This window comes from Rana temporaria, chromosome 1 (assembly GCF_905171775.1).
Source record: "Rana temporaria chromosome 1, aRanTem1.1, whole genome shotgun sequence".
In the NCBI taxonomy this organism is placed as follows: Eukaryota; Metazoa; Chordata; class Amphibia; order Anura; family Ranidae; genus Rana; species Rana temporaria.
Window position 1 is genome coordinate 338,355,203 of NC_053489.1, and position 21,045 is coordinate 338,376,247.

Below are 21,045 nucleotides of genomic sequence, written 5' to 3' on the forward strand. Positions count from 1 at the left end.
CATTTTGAAAAGTAGACACCCCAAGGAAACTGCTGAGAGGCATGTTGAGTCCATTGAATATTTTTTTTTTGTCCCAAGTGATTGAATAATGACAAAAAATTTTTTTTTTTACAAAAAGTTGTCACTAAATGATATATTGCTCACACATGCCATGGTTATATGTAGAATTGCACCCCAAAATACATTCTGCTGCTTCTCCTGAGTACGGGGATACCACATGTGTGGGACTTTTTGGGAGCCTAGCCGCGTACGGGGCCCCGAAAACCAAGCACCGCCTTCAAGATTTCTAAGGGCATACATTTTGGATTTTACTCCTCACTACCTATCATAGTTTTGAAGGCCATAAAATGCCAAGATGGCACGCAACCCCCCCAAATGACCCCGTTTTCGAAAGAAGACACCCCAAGCTATTTGCCGAGAGGCATATTGAGTCCATGGAATATTTAATTTTTTTGCCCCAAGTGATTGAATATTGACCAAAAAAAAAAGCCACCTTCAAGATTTCTAAGGACATAAATTTTTGATTTCACTCACACAAATCTTGAAGGTGGTGATTGGTTTTTGGGGTCCCGTACGCGGCTAGGCTCCCAAAAAGTCCCACACATGTGGTATCTTCGTACTCAGAAGATGCAGCAGAATGTATTTTAGGGTGCAATTTCACATATAACCATGGCATGTGTGAGAAACATATCATTTAGTGACAACTTTGTGCAAAAAAAAAACAGTTAATCATATTCCCGCAACTTGTGTCAAAATATAAAATATTCCATGGATTCGACATCCCTCTCAGCAAATAGCTTGGGGTGTCTACTTTCCAAAATGGGGTCATTTGGGGGGTTTTTGTGCTATTTTGGCATTTTATGGCCTTCGAAACTGTGATAGGTAGTGAGGAGTGAAATAAAAAATTTACACCCTTAGAAAGCCTGAAGGCGGTGATTGGTTTTTGGGGTCCTGTACGCGGCTAGGCTCCCAAAAAGTCTCACACATGTGGTATCCCGTACTCAGGAGAAGCAGCAGAATGTATTTTGGGGTGTAATTCCACATATGGGGGGAGAATGCTTTGCGCGTGGGTGTAAGCGTTACTGGCACTAACTAGCTACCTAGCGGCACCAGCGACACTAATACAGCGATCAGAAAAACGATCGCTTAGTGACGCTGGCAATAGGGGGTGAAAGGGTTAACTCTAGGGGCAATCAGGGGTTAAAACCTTTATTAGAAAATGTATGGGGGTACCTAACGCTATAAAAACATGGCGGCGAACCTCAAAAAAGAACTAGCTACCTAGCGGCACGAGCGACACTAATACAGCGATCAGAAAAACGATCGCTTAGTGACGCTGGCAAAAGGGGGGTGAAAGGGTTAACTAGGGGGTGATCAAGGGGTTAAAACCTTTATTGGGGGGGGGGTAGGGGGCTACACTGGACCTAACACTAACTGCCTGACACTAACTGCCTGTCACACTGACACTAAGGCCCCGTACACACGAGAGGATCGATCCACTGAAATTGATCCGCGGATCGGTTTCAGCTGATAGATCCGCTGGTGTGTACGATCCAGCGGATATTTATCCGCGGATATATTTCGGGCCGACCGATTTCCAGCGGATAAAAATTTCTTAGCATGCTAAGAAATCTATCCGCTGGAATCGGCTCCAGCGGATCGATCCGGTGGTCTGTACAGACTCACCGGATCGATCCGTCCGAACCCATCCCTCGCATGCGTCGTAATGATTCGACGCATGCGTGGAATTCCTTATATGACAGCGTCGCCGCGTCATCATCGCGGCGACGGAGCGACACGTCATCGCGATGGGAATTTGGCGCGGATTTCGATCCGATGGTATGTACACTCCATCGGATCAAAATCCTCAGAGGATTTATCTGCGGAAACGGTCCGGAGGACCGTATCCGCGGATAAATCCTCTCGTGTGTACTAGGCATTAGGCCCCTTGCACACTGGGGCGTTTTTCATGCGGTACAGCGCTAAAAATAGCGCTGCTATACCGCATGAAAAATCATGCCCTGCAGTGTTCAATGTGAAAGCCCGAAGGCTTTCACATTGAAGCGGTGCGCTAGCAGGAGCGCACCAAAAGTCCTGCTAGTCGCATCTTTACCGCGGTATAGGAGCGGTGTGTTCACCGCTCCTATACCACGCCTTCCCATTGAAATCAATGGGAAAGCGCGGTAATACCGCCCGCAACGCGGACGGTATTAACCCTTTTTCGGCCGCTAGCGGGGGTTAAAACCTCACCGCTAGCGCCCGAATATCGCGGTAAATACGACGGTATAGCCGCGCTACAAATAGCGCGGCTATACCGTCACCGCGGCTCCACGCTGCAATGTGAAAGCAGCCTCAATGCAGTGATCAGTAAATGATCACTGCTATTTAGTGACAGTGTGACAGGGGGGGGCTGGGGAGGTGATTAGGGGGTGACCGGGGGGGATTTGTGTGCCTATGTGTACTGGTGTCAGTGTAGTGCTTGTGTACTCACTGTTGTGATGTCTCCGCTCCTCCGCCGGACGAAAATACCGGCGGGAGGAGCGGTGACATCACTTCCTCCTCTGCCTGTGTTTACAGTGCAGGCAGAGGAGGACGCGCATTGGCTGAGAGCGATCCGGAGGGGGCGGACAAAAACGAACCGCCGCCCCCTCATCCCGGATCGCTCCTGAAGCCACGGGGACCGCCGCAAGTACCGGGGGGGGGGGTCCCGATCGGACCCCCAACCCACGTCTAGGCAGGCACGTACAGGTACGTTGATGTGCCTGTCCGTGCCATTCTGCCGACGTAAATGTACATGCCGCGGTCCGGAAGTGGTTAAAGTCAATAGGATTTTACTGACCTGCGTTTTAATATGCTTTCGAAATGCATGTGAAACACAGGAAAACAACGCCCATGGACATGAGCCCTTATTTTTTTTTACCAAGGTCCCTAACTACTAGAAGCACCCACAACCAAGCAAGTGGAAGCATCATACCACCAGATGGGCCTGCAATTTTGTAACAATTTGACTATTCTACTTACCCTCAAACCACCTAGGCCTTGTACACACGATCAGTCCAAACTGATGAAAACGGACTGAAGGCTGAAGTCTGATGGACTGATGGTCTGATGTGCCTACACACCATCAGTTCAAAATCCGATCGAGTCCAACACAGTGACGTAGAACACAACAACGTGCTAAAAAAAAATGAAGTTCAATGCTTCCAAGCATGCGTCGACTTGAATCTGAGCATGCGCGGGTTTTAAACCGATGCTTTTGCGTACTAACCATCGGTTTTGATCGATCGGTCATCAGTCCATCAGTCCGATTTTAAAGCAAGTTTTAAAACTTTGGTCTGAAGGACAAAGGTATGATGGGCCATACAAACCGTAGGTTTGGACTGATGAAACTGAACTTCAGTCCGTTTTCATCAGTTTGGACTGATCGTGTGTACAGGGCCTTAGTTTTCCAAGCTGCTAGGATAATTGCCTCTATAGAGATGTAGGAAGGACCTAGCTGTAGGGTGACCACATTTCCGAACTGCCATTCAGGGACACACCCCCTCTCTCACCTTCCCCAAAAAAAGATGAGGGGGGCCGGGGGTAATGTAGTCTCGGGGTTGATGGGGAATTTGGCAGCGGGTTATATGTCAGGTGAATGTGCCACTTGCCACCAGATGCAGTGCCGCTTGCCACCCATAGCCTGCCACCAGATGCAGTGCTGCTGTCACTCCCTCTGTATGAGCCACTTGCATAGAAGCAAAGGAGTGGCGTCACTATCTGGAGAGTGAAGATCATACCAGTCCCTGCTGCTTGCCACTGGATGCCAGAGAAGGAGGAGGTGCAGAGGTGGGTGGGGACAGCAGTGCTGCACTAGGGGCAGGCCTCGCTCCCGGTCTCACTGTCTGAGAGTAAATTGTCACTGGTTGCAAGAGGCAGCGCTGGCTCTAGCAACCAGTTCCGGAAATGTAGTTATTAGTTAGTAGGGGGTGGCTGTGTCCTCTATTTCATTCCGGGACATTGTATTGTCCCGGAATGAAGGTGCCCGGGACCCAGGACAAACATGTCAATTACGGAACAGTTCTGGGAATCAATGACACGTGGGCACCCTACTTAGCAGGCTTCACCCACCACAGACTGCCTGCAGAAAAGGAGGGGATGGAGACAAGATGAGTCCCTCTGCACAAGGAGGGAGAGCAGCAGTGACTGGTCTTTTTTACAGGAAGCTCCTGCACAGAGGTAACGTTTCACACTGTATAACCGTTCAGATCTGCAAGAAATACACAAAGCAAACCAAAATTCAACGAAGAAGATACATGATTTTTGTATTTAGAAAATATATCCTTATTCTGGAGTTTAGCTTTAAAGTGATTGTAAAGTCTTGTGTTTTTTTTTCCTATAAAAATAACTAACCTGTTATACTTGCCTGCTCTGTTGCAGTGGATTTGCACAGGACAGCCTAGATCCTCCACTTCTCAGGTCCCTCTTCTGTGATCCTGACCCCTTCCTCCTGTTGAGTGCCCCCACAGCAAGCAGCTTGCTATGGGGGCACCCGAGATGAGTCACGGCTCCCTGTGTCCTTTCTGACACAGAGCCCTGCCCCCCCCATCCCCTGATTTTTCCAATGGCTGTGTCTCAGCCAATCAAAAAGGAGAATCTCGGATGACTGAGACACTCATGGACAGGGAGGGACCTCAGGTAAGTATCAGGGGGGGACTGAGGGGGGCTGCTGCACACAGAAGGCTTTTTTTCTTAATGCATGGAACGCAATAAAGGAGTTGTAAAGGAAAACTTTTTTTTGCCTAAAATTAATGTCTGCAAGGTAGACAGACAGAATAGTGTAATGATTCTGTTAAAAAACTAGTAAATACCTATTAAATTCCTTCATCTATATCACCTCTGGTGTTCTAGTTTCTGTTCTCCACTTCCTGGTTTGCCGCGCTCGTTCATGTAAGAACTACATTTCCCAGTATGCATTGCGGCACGCCCAGTAATTCACACCTCCTTGAAGTCTCTAACACGTAGAGAGCGTCCTGCCGCACAGATGTAGTTCCCAGGAGGGGGTGAGCACGTCACTGACCACCGCAGTAAAGCCTCCCTTCACGGTGGTCAGTAAAATCAGACAAGCAGGAAGTGAACAGAACAGAAGAAATAGAGCAACTTCTGAGCAAAAACGAACAATGAGGAAGTGAAAAGAGGAATGTCTGCTGGTAAAGGATGCCTATTATGAAAAAAAAAAATTCCTTTACAACCCCTTTAAGATAAAAAAAACTTCTGCCTTTACAACCACTTTAACCTTCTCTTGTGCCTAATAATCTCCTTAAAGGGGCTGTAAAGGTTTGTTTTTTATTTTCTAAATAGGTTCCTTTAAGCTAGTCTAGTGCATTGATGGTTCACTAACCTTTTTCTTCGATTTCCCGTCTAAATGTTTATTTTTTCTTTGTATGCTTTGTCTGAATTTCTCACTTCCTGTTCCTCCTCAGTAAGCTGTTCTGGCTGACCAACCCCCAGCTGATGATGGGGGCAAGCTTACTGAGGAGAAACAGGAAGTGAGAAATTCAGACAAAGAAAAAAAAACATTTAGAAGGGAAATTGAAGGAAAAAGTAAGTGAACCAACAATGCACTAGCTTAAAGGAATTTAGAAAATAAAAAACAAACCTTTACAACCCCTTTAATCATGTAGACCCTTCATCCATATGTTCTTCTCAAAGTTTTATTTTGATAGATTTCAATTGATTTCAAAGCCTAAATCACACTTTCCCTAACCCATGTAGCTGCAGACACTGGAGCAATGAATTCTCAAAATTCAAGCACTGAAGTTGTTCAAGTTATTCACTCAGCCGCTCAGCTTACCCAGCTCCCTTTCCAAGCTGTGACTGCTGTATTCCAACGTCCGGATTTGTACTGTAAAAACTGAACAGCAGCGGATAAGTGCAGTTCTATTTTAGTCTTTATTGGCACTATAAAGGCTTTAAGAAAGATTGGAAAGTTGCAGTAATAGAATTCTGCAACATTGGGCATCTTTTAAAACTTGACTACAGCCTTCTAGAAGAACCGACTGTTCCTGTCATTCTCTTGTCGGTCTCTGTTATAGTCACAACATAAGTGACCATTAATAAAAAGCTAAAAAAAAGCAGGGTACAAATAGAGGGTTGTAAATAAATGTCCACTTTTACAGGAAAGAAGAGGCGTTGGCTATAGTTCCCAGTTCAAACCCTTGCTCTCAGATAGACCTAGAGGATGTGTGCAATGTCAGTGAAAGTTGTGCCACTGAAGCATCATGTCCTGATGAATGCTGGAAAACCATCCCGTTCACCTCTACTGAATGTAAGTTTGTCCACTGCATCTCAGCCAGCATACTTATATTTTCTGTTTTTTTTTTTGTCAAAATTTGGTCTTCTAGAGAAAAATACAAAAATGAAAATTTTGACCTATTATAAATGTAGGTTTCTTGGTGACGTTCTTGTGCTCTGTACATCTCGTAGCAGTCTAATAATATCATCATCTATGCCCGCAGCTTTGCTCTTGTATTTTGTGTGTATTTTTTAAGGCCGTGACAGAAAAAGTAGCTAGTGTAGACTCTGATGTGCATTTGTGTTCAGACACCATCTCCTAATTGATTAGTCATATATGTAATCTATTTTGGATATTTCCCACATTTTATAGAAAAAAAAAAACCATTTGTTTCTCTTTTCATCCATGGACAGACACAGCCTTCACAAGTCTTGACATATGGGTTATGTCTCTGTTCATAGGAGAGGACTAGGCAGAACATGTTAGATATTTAAATACATGTTACTTTACCAGAGTTGAACAGCTCTGCCCAGGGGGCGGTCCCTCCGGACATAATCCTCCGCCCTGCAGCATGCAGCCTCAGTTTTTTCTGCCTAGCAGAGGAGAAGGACGGGGACCAGTGCCCTAAAGAAATTTTTTATTTTATTTTATTTTTGAGATTCTTCTATCAACTGCCGGTTGGATGGCAGGCTGGATAAATAGATCCTTGTTGTCTCCCCAGTCCAGCCATCGAGCGTGAACAGGCCTTAGCTACGCGCTGGGTCGGCCACGACATACCCCGTCGCTCCAGGGGTGGCCGGTGGGCTTTTTGCTCCAGGGGCCACATATGGCTGGGCTGTTTTGCTTTCTCACTCAGTTTTGCAGGCGACTGTTTAGAGTTGCAACTCCTCGGTTGAGGAGCTCTGTTTTGTTTTGGGATGAAGTTTTAACTTTATGCTGTTCCCACCCCTCATTTTTTGACACTGCTTTGGGACGTCCCACTTTGTCTAGATTAAGGCTGTGTCCGTCCATGAACGAAAGAGAAATCGGATTTTTATACTCGCCGTAAAACCGTTTTCTCTGAGTTCATGGACAGGCACAGCACCCACCCCTCCTTTTTATGTTTGTACTGCTTTTTGACAAACTGATCTGCGAGATGCAGAGAGAGGGGTTATACCCAGAGGGACCACCCCCTGGGTGGGACTGTATGGTGTGTGATGTGTTTAACACTTTCTATAAGTTTCTGTCTAGTCACTCCTAAAGGAAGGCAAATACCCACTTTGTCAAGATTAAGGCTGTGTCCGTCCATTAACGAAGGATTTTACGGTGAGTATAAAAATCCTATTTTCTCTGACAATTTAAAACGGTTTATTGATAATTATTTATTTCTATTCTGTATCCCAAAGACTTTTTTTTTTTTTTGTGTGTGTTTTTTTTTTGAACATGTGACCAGCAACAGAGGACTAGAAGCTCCTCCTGCATTGTTTCTCTACAGACAGGCTTTTTTAATTAAAATAATTACAGTGCCATTATCCACATATAGAAAGAAAAGGGACAAAGTAAAGTGAACAGTCTGTGTTTATCAGTTTAAGCTGAAAGTTGTTTTTAAAATGTCCATCCATGCCATTTTACTAACTCTTTTTCAGATTTGTTGCCAGAAGAAGCTATGTTTGTACCCTGTCTTTCGCAATTTAGGCAACATCTTCCTATCCTGTCTACTTTGCTTAACAGGCTCAAAACAATTCCTGTGCGGGACCCTCTCCCAGACTGGAAAGAGACCCTTCCTACTAAGGAATTGCATTTCAGGTAGGTTTTCCATTGATCAAAACATTTCTGAGAGTATACTATCTTCCAGAAAGCACCTGTCACAAAAGCAATTAATCTTTAATGTGCAAGTATGAAAACAGTCCATTCACACGGCTTAAAAATTGTGCAATTTCCATTGCGACTTTACCCTGCAACTAGATGCGACTTCGACACGACTTTGAATGAGTATGACTTTGTTACGACTTTGGCTTCGACCAATGTGATTATTTTGCTTGTGCTCTACAAAGCCATTAGACGTACAGAGTGAAAAAATGTGTTTCTTTTCATTCGGTTTCTTTTTTTCTAACGAATTCCACATTTTTAGAACAATTTGTATTCGAATCAACCAAAAATTGATTGAATGATTGGAATTCTGTGTGAAGAATAGCTGGTTGTTAAGTAGCGGTCCGCCATGTCCTTAACAACTGATGACTTATCAGCTGTCAGCCGACTTCCTCACTGATAGCTGAATGTAAACAAAAGAATGGTGGCAATTAAAAATAAATGAAAAAACAGCATGGGGTCCCCCCAAAATTCACACCAGACCCATAACCGAGCATGTGGCCTGGAAGGTCAGGAAGGAGGTAATCATACCAGGCCACATGCCCTCAACATGGGAGGGGGGGTCCAAAGTCATTAATGGACTTTTATGCCGCGTATACACGATTGGAAATTCCGACAACAAAACTGTGGCTTTTTTTCCAGACAGAATTTTGGCTCAAACTTGTCTTGCATACACACGGTCACACAAATGTTGTCGGAAATTCCGAACGTCAATAACACAGTGACGTACAACACTACGAAGAGCCGAGAAAAAGTTCAATGATTCCGAGCATGCGTAGGATTTTTGTGCAACGGAATTGCATACATATGATCGGAATTGCCGACAAGAACTTTTGCTGTCGGAAAAAATTGAACCGGCTCTCAAATTTTTCTTGTCGGAAATTCCAACAGGGTTTCAGTAATTCATAACAGTTTGTTACTTCAGTTATTCATGCAAAATTGGAAAATATAGTTTTGGGCAGAGTATGAAGATTTTTTTACCTGGAATTGCTTACATTGCCCTGTGTCATAGATAATTCATAGCAAAGTAGTTTTTTTACTTTTGTCTGGTTAGGCAAGAGATTCAGGGAAATTGCCAATACAGACAATGTCACTCAAGCCTATTGGACTATAAAATTACTTTTGCACTGCAAATTAGGGCCGAAACGACTAATCGGTTTATCGATTAATTTCATAATCGATTACCATTTTCATAATCGATTAATCGGCCAGTAACATAATGGGGATAAAAAAAATATATCCCTTTATAGAACAAAAAGAGAAAATTGTTACTGTAGATATTACTTTCACTGTACCACAGAAAAAAATAACCCCTTACAGTAGCGATTATTTGCTCTTCTTTTTTTTACTCTTTTTTTTTTTTTTTTTTAACCCCATTATGTTACTAAACATCTCAGGCCTGGGTCACACCTCTGTGTTTTTTGGTGCTTTTTGCAGAAACACACTACAGTACATTTACATGGTTTCCTATGGATCATGTTAACATCCATGCTTTTTTCAGCTGCTGCATATTTGTAAAATGCAAGGACTTTTTTTAATGCACACCTGTGCTATTTAGTTTTTTTTGGTTCAATATACTTCAATGGAGAAGCTGCACAAAAGCATGTAATACTGTACGTTTTCACGGCAATTTGTGTTTTTCTAATCTACCCAACAACAAATTGGCCCAAAAAAAATGCAAATCGCAGCAAAATTCATTTTTTTTAAAGCAGGAGTTCACCCGAATTTTTTTTTTTAACATTAGATTCAGGCTCATTTTGGGAAGCAGAATCGGGTGTTTTTTTTAAAATCGAAGCAGTACTAACCGTTTTAGAGATAGATCTTCTCCGCCGCTTCCCGGTATGGTCTTCGGGACTGGGCGTTCCTATTTGAATGACAGGCTTCCGACAGGCTTCCGACAGGCTTCCGACGGTCGCATACAGCGCGTCACGAGTAGCCGAAAGAAGCCGAACGCCGGTGCGGCTCTATACGGCGCCTGCGCACCGACGTTCGGCTACTTTCGGAAAATCGTGACGCGCTGTATGCGACCGTCGGAAGCCTGTCTCTAGCCTGTCAATCGAATAGGAACGCCCAGTCCCGCAGCCCATACCCGGAAGCGGCAGAGAACATCGCTCTCTAAAACGGTAAGTACTGCTTCGATTTAAAAAAAAAACACCCGATTCTGCTTCCCAAAATGAGCCTCAATCTAATGTTAAAAATTGAGTTTTTGGGTGAACCTCCACTTTAACCACTTCAGTACCTTAGGTGTTTTTCAGATTTGGTGTTTACAAGACTAAAACATTTTTTTTTGCTAGAAAATTACTTAAAACCCCCAAACATTATATATATTTTTTTTCTAACACCCTAGAGAATAAAATGGCGATCATTGCAATACTTTTTGTCACACCATATTTGCGCAGCGGTCTTACAAGCACACTTTTTTTGGGAAAAAATCACTTTTTTTAATTAAAAAATAAGACAGTAATAAATTTGGCCCAATTTTTTTATATATTGTGAAAGATAATGTTACGCCAAGTAAAATGATACCCAACATGTCACGCTTAAAAATTGCGCCCACTCGTGGCATGGCGTCAAACTTTTACCCTTAAAAATCTCGATAGGCGACGTTTAAAAAATTCTATAGGTTGCATTTTTTTAGCTACAGAGGAGGTCCAGAGCTAGAATTATTGCTCTCGCTCTAACGATCGCGGCGATACCTCACTTGTGTGGTTTGAACACCGTTTTCATATGCGGACGCTACTCACGTATGCATTCGCTTCTGCGCACAAGCTCGTCGGGACGGGGCGCTTTAAAACATTTTTTTTTTATTATTATTTATTTTTATTTATTTTATTATTTTTTACACTGGAAAAAAAAAATGTATCACTTTTATTCCTATTACAAGGAATGTAAAGATCCCTTGTAATAGAAAAAAGCATGACAGGTCCTCTTAAATATGAGATCTGGGGTCAAAAAGACCTCATATCTCATATTTAGACTTAAAGCGGTGGTTCACCCTCCTTAACAACAGTATAGCATTAAATTCGGCATAGTAGCGCGAGCTACAGTATGCCTGTCTGTATTTTTATATCCCCGTACTCACAGTGCTATTGTACATTGAAGATTCCGTCTGCCGCGGGGAATGGGCGTTCCTATGGAGAGGGAGGATGATTGACGGCCGGCTCTGGCACGTCACGCTCCCCGAAGACAGCCGGAGTAGGTCTCGGCTCTTCACGGCGCCTGCGCACAGACTATGCGCAGGCGCCGTGAAGAGCCAAGCCTATTTCGGCTATTTCCGGAGAAGCGTGACGTGCCAGGGCCGGCCGTCAATCACCTTCTCTCTCCATAGGAACGCCCATTCCCCGGAATCTTCAATGTACAATAGCACAGTGAGTACGGGGATAAAAAAATACAGATAGGCATACTGTAGCTCGCGCTACTATGCCAAATTTAATGCTAGAGGAATTTTTTTTTTTTTTTTTATATAGGGTGAACCCCCGCTTTAAATGCAAAGAAAAAAAAAATTGAAATTTTGTCATTTGAAAAAATGACAACAAAAAAATGTGCCTTTAAGACGCATGGGCGGGACTGACGTTTTGACGTCACTTCCGCCCAGCAATGCTATGGGGATGGGTGGGGGCCATCTTGCCCTCACTCGCATCCCCACACAGCAGGCTGAAGGACCCGATCGCCTCCGCCGCTACCGACGGCTCCGGTAAGCGGCGGAGGGTGCGGGAGAGCCGCAGGAGGGGGGGGGCCCTCTCCCGCCGCTGATAACGGTGATCTTGCGGCGAATCCGCCGCGGAGACCACCGTTATCTTTTACAGGACCGCTCACACTAAAGATGGATATCTTGGTTGTGGCAGCAGCTGCTGCCGTTACCGAGATATCCATCTTTAAAGTGCCGCCGTATATAGTCGTAAGGCGGTCGGGAAGTGGTTAAGGTTATTAATCGATTAATCGAAACAATAATCGGCCAACTAATTGATTATTAAAATAATCGTTAGTTGTAGCCCTACTGCAAAGCAAGTGTTTATTACTTTCTTACCACTACCCACACCTTGCTAAAGAGTGTTTAGCATCCCCAACACTTCCAGATGTGATGAATTCCTAGTCCCCTTCTGTGCTGTTTTTTTCTTCAAGCCTCTTCGTCATCACTGAATATTGTTGTGACATAGGGCCATCAGAAAAAAACACAGCGAACGGGAGAAGCTGGCATTCAACACTTTTGAAGTGATAAACCCCTAACATATTTCAGCAAGCTTGGATTTTCAGTGCAGTGGGACTAGTAAGTATTAGATGTTTTACTTTGCAGGGATGCCATTTTTTTTTTTCTTTTAGTATATTGTAGAAGATTCCTATGGTGTAAACTACATAAGCCTGCAGTAAGTAGAGATCAGTCAAAAGTGCAGAAATTTGACCCTGTGTATAATTCAACACTACTACATACTAATTGTGTAGCCTTTACCACAGTGACGTTATTTGTTCCAAACTTTTAGCAACAGATTGTTGCTCTTAGCCATTAGTTGACATAGATTATAGTCACATGAATATTAATTGTTAGATTCTGCAACATAGGCCTTATGTAACTTACAAAAAGAGTGGTCGTTACATATTACCCTGCTATTTCATGTAAATTTGTAGAATGGACAGAGCCTTAGAGAAAGACTTGGAGACCGATTTCTTGTTGGAAGAATTTCACTGTCTTCAGAACAGAGAAGAGGTACGCTGCTGTGAAATTTTGCTAGTAAACATTACTGGAACTATGTTTATGCTGTATCATTTTTGATATGACAGACAGTTAGACAAACTGCCCTAGGTTAGGTAAACATATGTACATTTCTTGTAAATAGTTTTTTTATTGAGTTTTTCAAGACCGATAGACATTAAAGAAATCTAACATTGTTCCATAAATCTGTATCGTAATACAATAAAGATTGTAGAATGAGAATTCTGGCATCTTTTAAGTTACACATCTGTAATAGCTCATTATTTTAGAAGCCACATCAGAACAAACTGGCAGGTAACCTACTGTACATATAACCAAAAAATTGTTTTCCCTGTCGCACCTCCATGAACTGTTGAATATTTTATAATGCCTGGATATCACAAAATCTATTTTCTTTTTTATACAGTTGAATGTCTTTTTACCAATACACCATCTAACTGTTCCCTGAAATACCATGTTTAAAAAAAATCAGCACTCAAATGTGTATATCTAAAGTATAATATATGGAGATAGAAGTGGCCAATAATTATGGAATACAAAAAGCTGCATGCTCTGAGCTTTATACTTCATGCACTCTGAGGCTCTGTTATATTTGTGCTTTACATGAAGAGAAATCTAATTCAGAATTAATTCAGAAATATGGTCTTTATCACAGTAGGTTTCAATTGAAAATTTTCTTCTAAACTCAGAAATTATTTTTTTTCCAAAAAATGTTATTTATTTTTCGTCAGCATCAACAATTATAATAACAGTGTGTATAATCCGACAGTGTGAAAATATGCGGACGCAGCCGCCACAGTATGCAGTGAACAGAGAAAAAAAATAACAAAAAAGAGATAACCGAGAACTGTGTTACCTTAGCAACGTGTGCTAACCATCGCTTTAAACAGTTGTAGACAATAAACGTAGTGAGCGAAATCCCTGGTCAAAGTACAGTGAGAATTTGTGGTGGTGCCTACCCCCAATACGACAAAGTATGGTACGGGTATTGCCAGAGTGTTTGATACTCACTCTGGTCTCCAGGGTTATATGGAGGTGGCATTGGTGAACCAGGAACAAGTGACCAACTACCTTCTCATTCATTCCCTTGGATGGTCTCAAGCACCTACCTATCTCTCAGTGTGGCAAAGTCTGGCTACAAGCGGACGTGTAGTCTTGCAATTCTGGTTATAGGGAAGGGTGGGGGGGGGGGGGGGGGGGGAGTCCGCCACAACTCGGTAAGAAGGGGGGGGTGGGGGATCCATGGTCAGTGGTGTCAGGGTCTGATACTTTTGTATTCGTCAGTCGAAGTGAAGTGAATCCAACAGGCCCAAGTCTCCGTGAACTTCGCAGGAGTATTGTTTGACTGGTGGATTAGATCCTCCATCTCCATTGTCTTCTGAAGGCGTTGAAACCAATCAGCTAGAGATGGAGGATGCGGGGAGAGCCATTTAAGCGGAATGCACATTCGTGCGGCATTCACCATATGCATAGCTAAAGACCGACAGTATCCTCTCGGGAGCGACTTGGCATGGTGAAGGAGGAATTGGGCAGGCGTGTATTCCAAAGTGTCGGTAGTTATGCGTGTGATGTATTTGTGGACCTCTGTCCAGTAGGGTTGGAGTTTGGGACAAGTCCACCAGATGTGGAGAAAGGAGCCCGTCTCCAGATGGCATCTCCAGCAAACCTTAGGAAGTGCGGGGTTAATTCTGTGTAGTTTGAGCGGGGTCTTATACCATCTGGAGAGGAGCTTGTATGCGTTCTCCTGTGTCTTGACATTAATCGATCCCTTGTGGGCAAGCCTGTAAAGGGTTTCCCATTCCGTCTCCGTAAGATCGAGTGTAAGGTCACGTTCCCACTGCTGGTTGGCCCAGTGAAGTTTGGATGAGTGTGTAGAGAACAGCAAACTGTATATATTCGAGATAAGGTGTCTCTGTGGTCCCCTCCTGGTGCAGAGGCTTTCGAAGGGGTAGTAGGGCCTAGACCAGTGAGAGCTGGGAGCCGTCTTGTCTAAGTCTGTAAGTAGGTCCAGAATGGGAACTCGTTTTTGTCAGTTTTGGCAGCAAGCTCCGATTGTGACAAGAGGCGACCTGAGACAAAAAGTTGACCAGCCCGCAAGGATGTGTGGGGCCAACCATCAGACAGGAAAGCAGAGCTCATACCCGGAGGGAAATTAGGGTTCAGTCTAAGGGGCGTCATGGGGCCATATCGGTCCGACAGTTTGTGTTGGTACACGCCGCTTGAAAGGCTAGCAGTGAGGGGCGTATTAAGGGGCGATCTTTGCATTCTCGTGGGGTGTCGGATTGTGTAATCCATTGTAGGTGGGATAGCGGAAGGGGAGAAAATGATTGTTCTAGCCCCACCCAATTCTTCCTCTGCCCGTTAGCAGCCCAGTCAACGATTCTAGTCAAACCACAAGCCAAGTTGTAGTTGTGTAGGTCTGGAAGACCCAAGCCGCCCCATAGTTTAGGGACCGTGAGCCTAGTATAACTTAGGCGCGGGCGGGTATCGTGCCACACAAACTTCGTACATGCCGACTTGTAGGATGAGAAGAAAGCCGGGGGGAGCCTGATGGGGATCGCCTGCATGGTGTACAGTACTCGGGGGAGAACGTTCATCTTGATCACTGCGATCCTTCCGAACCACGACAGGGGTTTCGGGGACCATCCCTGCAAATCTTTTAGTATATTTTGAAGCAGTGGGGCATAGTTAAGGGAGTACAGGTTCGACAGGGAGGTCGGGAGTTGGATCCCCAGATACGTGATGGCTCGAGCGTTCCATTTGAAAGGAAAGTTCGCCTGGCACAGGTTACACATTGCTTTGGGTAGGGAGACGTTCAGGGCAGAGGATTTGGAGAAGTTGATTTGAAAGTTGGATAGGGCCTTGAAGTCCTCGAAGTCTTTCATTAAGTTGGGGATAGTTGTGAGGGGGTCTCTAAGAAAGAGGAGAATGTCGTCCGCAAATGCGGCAATTTTGTATGTACGATTTTTAAGGTCAATGCCCTTGATCGTTGGGTTAGATCTGAGCCGTCGCAGAAAGGGCTCTAGGGTGAGAACGAATAGTAGGGGGGAAAGGGGGCACCCTTGACGGGTCCCGTTCACTATGTAGAAGGCGTCTGACAGGTGGTTGTTCACTCGAACCCTCGCCGTGGGGCACGCGTAGAGATATAGTTTAGCATGATCGTTCGCGGCTTTGAGGGTCGCTTGCATGAAATCCCACGCCTCCCTGTCAAACGCCTTCTCCGCGTTGAGGGATAGGAAAAAACCCGGGGATTTATTGGAAGTGAGCCAGTGGTGGATGTTTAAGGCTGTGAGGATATTATCCCGCGCCTCCCTACCAGGGACGAAGCCGGCCTGATCTGGGTCTATTATGTTGGGCAGGTATGGTAAAATCCTGTTCGCGATTGTCTTGGCAAACCATTTGAGGTCCACGTGTAGTAGCGAGATGGACCTATAATTGGGCACTACAGTCGGGTCTTTGTAACAAGTGGTGATTGTCTGCGCTGTGGTATGGCTTGGCCGGATGAGTGAAATGAGGGAATGGTGAGTGAACGGGCTAATGGGGCCTGGGGAGTGACAGGTAGTGCAGACACAAATTAACCTTGACGGTTTTAAATAGGTACAGTCCTAACTGGGCTGTAAAATAATACAGTGGAGTTTTACAAAGAAAGGTGTATGTGAAAATCGAAGCAAAAACTTAAAACGTGAACATAAAATCTTAGGTGGGTGCAAACCAAAAGAAAAGGACCGCAGTTCAACACTGGAACTGGTGCAGCAGTGAGGAAATGGTTAAAATGGAAATTCTGCAAGGGATATTCAGTCCAGACAAATCCAAGCAAACACATGCAGCCCACACCTTGGTGACTAGTGCAGCTTACCTTCCAGCTGACATAAAGGGTCAAACACATAGGATCAAAACGTTACCAGTTTTCTATTGGGTGGATATCTTGCTGCCAGTTCTCAATAGTTGGTCACACATAAAAAAACAAGAATAATACAAAAGTTGTAGCCTTGTCCTCCTAACACTCATACAGCTGTAGGGAAAGGGATGTGATTAGCAGGTGGCTAATCACATCCCTTGCAGAATTTCCATTTTAACCATTTCCTCACTGCTGCACCAGTTCCAGTGTTGAACTGCGGTCCTTTTCTTTTGGTTTGCACCCACCTAAGATTTTATGTTCACGTTTTAAGTTTTTGCATCGATTTTCACATAAACCTTTCTTTGTAAAACTCCACTGTATTATTTTACAGCCCAGTTAGGACTGTACCTATTTAAAACCGTCAAGGTTAATTTGTGTCTGCACTACCTGTCACTCCCCAGGCCCTATTAGCCCGTTCACTCACCATTCCCTCATTTCACTCATCCGGCCAAGCCATACCACAGCGCAGACAATCACCACTTGTTACATACACTTTTTTTGTCTATAAAGGACAGACTCCCCATTTGTTTGCTGCAGTGTTTACCATATTGCACTCATCCCTTAGCCCACCTCCCTCCTCCCCCCTCTTTTTTCTCACTTCCCTTTCCCCTTATCCTACACAGCGCAGGAGCTTTCACTAATATTTACAGTCGGGTCTTTGTCAGGTTTGGGAATCACTACAATGTGTGCGGCTAGTAGGTCTCGGGGAGGAGTGGAGGCGTTGGCAAAGGAGTTGAAGGCTGAAATAAAGGAAGGTGTAAGGACTTTAGCGTAAGTCTTGTAATACCCAGCTGTCAGCCCGTCAGGACCAGGGCTTTTGCCCGATTTCAATTGTTTCAGGGCCAGTCCCACCTCTGCGCCGTTAAGAGGCTTGTCTAGCTCCGTCCTGGCAGCCTCTGACCGCCTAGTGGGGCCGTATTGGCGTAAAAAGTCGTCAATTAGGCCTTGCCTCCTGATTTGTGCAGTTGGTGAAGTCAGGGACGGTAAATTGTACAAGTTGTTGTAGTAGTTAACAAAGAGTTTGGCAATGTCAGGAGTGGATTGCACTTTAAGGCCCCTGGTGTCCGTCAAGGAGTGGACCGTCGTCTTGGCTTTTTTGGAGTGCAGGGCTTTCGCCAGGAATTTACTCACTTTATCGCCGCGTTCGTAGAAAGCTTTCTTGGCCAGGGCGTAGTTACGTCTAATCTTTTTACCAATGATCTCCAGAAGCTCGGCTCTCGTCTGGCTTAAGTCCTGTAGTGTGGCGAGAGCATGTGAGTGTTTGTGCGCGGATTCCAATCGTTTAATCTTTCCTAAGAGATCGTCGTAGTGTTTACATTGTTCTTTGTTGCGTTTGGCCGCCGCTGCGATCAGTAGGCCTCGAACCACGCATTTACTGTATGGGCCTCCCAGTTAATAATGGGCGCTGTATCTTCCGGCCTATTTTCCCGAAAGAACGCTTCGAGATTTGTTTCTAGGTCTTTAGCTTGTATTGGGTCTGTAGGCAGGGAGGGGTCCAGTCTCCATACCCGGGACCGTGGGTGACAGGGGGGCAGTGACAGTGTTGCCGAGATCGGTTTGTGGTCCAACAAAAACATGGGTTCGATAGAAGCAGAACTTAATAACGAATAGGTAATCGAGTCGGGAGTATCGGTCGTGTGGTGTAGAGTAGAACGTATAGTCCTTACTCATAGGGTGCAAGGCGTGCCATGTTTCATGCAGAAGGAGGTCCTGGAGAAGCGTTTTAATTCTCTTCAGGGCTACGTACAGGAGGGATGAGGTGCCCGTGGACGTGTCTTGCGTGGGGTTGAGGGGGACGTTAAAGTCGCCCCCAACACCAGTGTTCCGACCTTAAAAGGAGTCAACAGATCCGAGACAGATTTAAAGAAGGAGACTTGGCGCGTGTTTGGCGCGTAAACGTTAGCGAGTGTGACAGTATGGTTCAAATACGTGCCTTTTAGAAATAGATGCCTACCTTCAGGGTCAGCTAGCGTTTCTGTCAATTGGAAGGGGCAGTGTCTAGCTATTAGCGTGGAGACGCCCTTTGTTTTGGCTTGGACGTTCGTTGCGTGGTGGACTGTTGGGAAGTGGAAGTTGTGCAATTTGAGTATAGCAGCTGATTTGAAGTGTATTTCTTGCACAAACACTATGTCGGCCCTAGCTCGGTGCATGGCTAGGAGGAGTTGGGCTCGTTTTTCAGGGAGATTCAGTCCGCGCGCGTTTAGGGAGATTATCTTCAATGTAGGGTTACCAGCGTCTGTTGACCGGGCAGTCATCATGAGCGTCAGGGGTGGGGGGACTCTCGGGAGTGTCACCAGGGACAAAGGACAATGAGATATATTCCGTTCAGAGACTCGGCTCTCCTGGCGCCTGATTCCAGGGAGGTGAGCCTCGCAGGTGTGTGGGGAACCCCAACCAAGGGTTACCACTACTCGTCCTCAACGAGAGGGGAGAGTGACTGAGACCGATTAGGAGGCGGGACACAGTCCCACCACCTGTTTTGGGTGGTGGACAATCGGTATGGCGCGGCCGTGTGGGGCGTCTGCGTCCTGAACTAGGCATGAACACCGTCACACGGTGCCGCTCGAGGATCGGCCGAAACCTTGCCAGCAGACGACTGGGTAGGAATAAGAGTATCTCAGAGTGGTTTGCCACCCCAGAGCGTTCAACTAATCGTGTTAATAAGGGATGAGACCCTACTGGCTTGTGTTTTACAGTGGGCAAGGCGGATTAGCTATCACAGTGTCACTATTCTCACTCCAGAAGGGAACCCACCCACTGTGGCCCGATGCAATACAGTGTCCCTAAGGTCTAGTAGAAAATCTAAAACCTGTGTGTGGCGACGTCTGTTCCCCCCCCCCCCCATCGGTTGAGAGGTCACCACAAATGACGGGGCGTCGCGATCGACCCCAGACGGGGTGTAGAGGCGACGTTGTGGGGGGGGGGGGGGGAGAACACTCTTGGTCCCAGGCCAATACTACCATACTGCCCCAAACCTAAATAGCTTGTCTAGGTGGGCGGAGGCAGGTCAGTTAACGGACAAATTAATCTAACAACAGGACAACTACAAACAATTGAACAGGTCTGCACAAAGAAAGTCATGTGGGCAAATACTTATCCGTGAATCTGGGGTCTTGTCAGGTAGCACCCGGCTCTGCGTACGGTGCAGTGGTGACGGTGCAGTGCATAGGGATAAGTGCCAAGCAGTCCGAAGCGGAGTCCCATCCGTGGGGAGCAATCCGAGGAACATTGCGTTTGGGTCCGCTGTGGCCCCGAGTCTAATATCCTGTAGCCGTGGGACAGTCCACTCCAGGGAGATAGTCTTGTGGGGTGAGGGTGCCATGGTCCCAGAGGCTGGTGTCTCCGCTCCGGCATACAGGGGCTCCGGGTGTCAGGCGGGTGGGTAGTCCCGGTCAAGCAAATAGAGGAGGGCTGGATGGAAATCCGAATCGGTAATCCACACGTGGGGGGGGGGGGGCTAGGCACTGAGTCAATTAGGCGTCCCCTCGAGAGATGTGATCCCCCACCCGTGTCTGTTCGGCGAGGTGAAATGCCAGGTCCGATCCCTGCGGACACAGCGGTGCGACTGACAGAGATTGTATCTCCGGTGATGAGTCCCCAGTTCCTGGCCATATTGGCGTCTTCTCTGAAGTGACGCAGGCACTGTGCGCCGGAAGAGGGGCGTTTGCTGGGTTCCGTTTCCGGGAGTGAGGTTGCGCGCGGTGTATCCTGGGCAATGTAATTCCAAGACCGAGTAGGTCGCGTGATTCCCGGAAGTCCTCAAGGAGGAGTCAGATGCTGTTTTCCTGCACCGGGAATGGGCTGCGGTCGTAATTCCAGTGCATGAGGCGTAAAGACGTTTAGCACAGGAACTCACGCAGGAATATAGGCTAAAACGAGAAACCAGAACTTATCCGTAAAAAAAATAAAAAGTTTTTAACCCATAACGTGGCAACAGGCATACAAACTCCCCAACAGCTTAGTGAGCAGTATTTCCATCAGACATGTGCTCAGAAAGTCAGAAATCTCTACGGGCCCTCCATGCCCCGGGGGAAGATAGAGGATCGCCGTCCCGTCTGGGCCCCGCGGCGTTGGCCGAGGTGCGAGAACCCGAGGGGGACCGTCTCCTGCGGGATCTCGTTGGTTGCGTCTCCATTCTTTCTACCTGGGGCCCATTCCATCTGCCCACGGATCGGCGGTAGATTGCATACCAATCTGGAACCGCTACAGGTGGTATGCCTAGGGTCTCAAAAAAGTGCGGTAGATCTTCCGGAACCTTGAGCAGTGCTGTGCAGCCTTGATGGGAGGCAGAGAGGCAGAAGGGGAACTTCCATTTGT

At 45.9% G+C, this 21,045-nt stretch overlaps 1 protein-coding gene across 1 annotated transcript in view; it reads left to right on the forward strand.

The window, feature by feature from the left end:
* The window catches only part of LOC120946725 (protein shortage in chiasmata 1 ortholog-like), a 55,102-nt gene that overhangs the window by 26,487 nt on the left and 7,570 nt on the right, over nucleotides 1-21,045 (forward strand). The window contains exons 4-6 of the mRNA XM_040361367.1: nucleotides 6,159-6,307; nucleotides 7,900-8,059; nucleotides 12,746-12,824. Of these exons, the coding sequence (XP_040217301.1) occupies nucleotides 6,159-6,307; nucleotides 7,900-8,059; nucleotides 12,746-12,824 (388 nt within the window). The remainder of the gene's footprint in view (nucleotides 1-6,158; nucleotides 6,308-7,899; nucleotides 8,060-12,745; nucleotides 12,825-21,045) is intronic.